We start from the raw sequence: 1,834 nt of genomic DNA on the forward strand, positions 1-1,834 counted from the left end.
TCACAGAAGAAACAAGATAACAAAGCTCCAGACAAAGATGCTATCCTGAAAGCCACCGCCAACCTGTCCACACGCCACACTGACCGCACTGTTACCCAGCACAATATCAGAGATGTGAGGATCTCAGAATCATGGCTTTAGCTGACAATGTGTACATTAACACACAGATATATAACAAAAAATGTAGATTCTGTTCATAAGAAGTTAACATTATAGTGTTAAAGATGGTATTGATTTTTGATTTGTTGTTTTTGTTGTGTTCGTGTTGTTCCAGTTTCAGACGGAGCTCAGAAAAATCCTGGTTTCTCTCATTGAAGTTGCTCAGAAGCTTCTTGCCTTGAACCCTGATGCTGTTGAACTCTTCAAAAAGGCCAATGGTGAATCATACAATCACTAAAAAAAACAATTTCCAAGTCAATATCAATAATCCCAACATCAGGAAAACTAAGATGATAGACTATTTAGCTTGATATGTACCAGACATACAGCAGAAATTCAATAATACATCCATCTATGAATGCGCCAGACCTCATATGCAATGAAATATTGTGCAGGGCTGTTGCCAGTCTCAGTGCACATTGGGCAAGAGGCGAGGTACACCCAGCACAAGTCACCAGTGTATTACGGGGCCAGCACTTACAAACACATTCACATTCACATCTGAGGACAGCATAAGGTTTCCAATTGATATTTGAGCAGCAACCTGAGCACCCAGAGTTTACCAACACAGATATGGATATAACATGAAAACTTGGCACGTTCCACTCCACTATCAAGCCCAGTGCAGTGAACCACATTTAGAGTATCTGTTTTACATATGAGAGACATGTTTTGATTAGTTCTGATATGTAAAATGTTGATGTATTGTTGCTGTAAAAACAGATCCTGACAGTTCACACACATTGCCTAGCCTTAGTTTCAGTCCTCTAACCTGTTGGTGTTTCTGTGTCTTGCAGCGATGTTAGATGAAGATGAAGAGGATCGGGTGGATGAAACAGCCCTTCAACAGCTCACTGAGATGGGTTTCCCCGAGAGCAGGGCTATCAAAGCTCTCCGATTGAATCAGTAAGTCTGTACTTGTTAGCTAAACATTCACATCTCAGAATAAAAACCCAAATGATTGACTTTGATGTACATTCATACCAGGCTTCCACTAAATAGTGGAATAGGTTTTGGTTCTGGATAGCTTGCGTACACCAGACTTCTCACCTACTCCTTTCTCTCTGCAGCATGTCAGTGACTCAGGCCATGGAGTGGCTGATTGAACATGTAGACGACCCCTCTGTAGACACGCCACTACCAGGCCAGGACTCTTCTGGGGCAGCAGGAGCCACGGCAGCTGCCATACCAGGCCCCTCTGCCTCAGCGTCTGCCTCGGCGTCAGCCTCAGCCTCAGCTTCCGGTCCTAACCTTCTCCGTAGTCTCTCCAGCCAGTCGAGCACAGACGAGAGCAGCAGGCAGGACGAGCTCACAGAGATCTTCAAGAGGATCCGCAGGAAACGGGAGTTCAGACCGGACTCAAGGGTGGGTGTCATTATCAGGTTGGAGATTTCATACAGTGCTTTGACTATGACTTACTTTTCTAAAATTCGATCTCAGAGCTCACACCTGGGAAGCTGAAGACAGCTGTTTTTACTAACATTAACCGTAACTGGTCTCTGACGATTTGGACTGTTTTGCCAATTCCCAACATTGACGTGTGTAAAATAAACCGGTGTGCTTTCCATTACTCTTATGTAGTATTTCCACAAATCCTACAAACAGGGCAGATGCAAGACAGAAAAGGTTTTTTACCCCTGTATACAAGTCTGATAACTAAAGTTGCTTGCAGCCT

General features: G+C 43.8%; 1 protein-coding gene across 1 annotated transcript; it reads left to right on the top strand.

The window, feature by feature from the left end:
* The first annotated feature begins 10 nt into the window (after positions 1-10).
* On the top strand, positions 11-1,635 carry LOC111663581 (ubiquitin-associated domain-containing protein 1-like). The gene is made up of 4 exons (XM_023417830.2): positions 11-114; positions 275-377; positions 957-1,065; positions 1,230-1,635. The coding sequence occupies exons 3-4, from the start codon at positions 959-961 to the stop codon at positions 1,618-1,620; spliced, it is 498 nt and encodes a 165-aa protein (XP_023273598.2). The 5' UTR covers positions 11-114; positions 275-377; positions 957-958; the 3' UTR covers positions 1,621-1,635.
* The last annotated feature ends 199 nt before the right edge of the window (positions 1,636-1,834 follow it).

Source organism: Seriola lalandi, unplaced genomic scaffold, assembly GCF_002814215.2.
Source record: "Seriola lalandi dorsalis isolate HSWRI2012SDOR001 ecotype SW California unplaced genomic scaffold, Sedor1 jcf7180002001079, whole genome shotgun sequence".
In the NCBI taxonomy this organism is placed as follows: domain Eukaryota; kingdom Metazoa; phylum Chordata; class Actinopteri; order Carangiformes; family Carangidae; genus Seriola; species Seriola lalandi.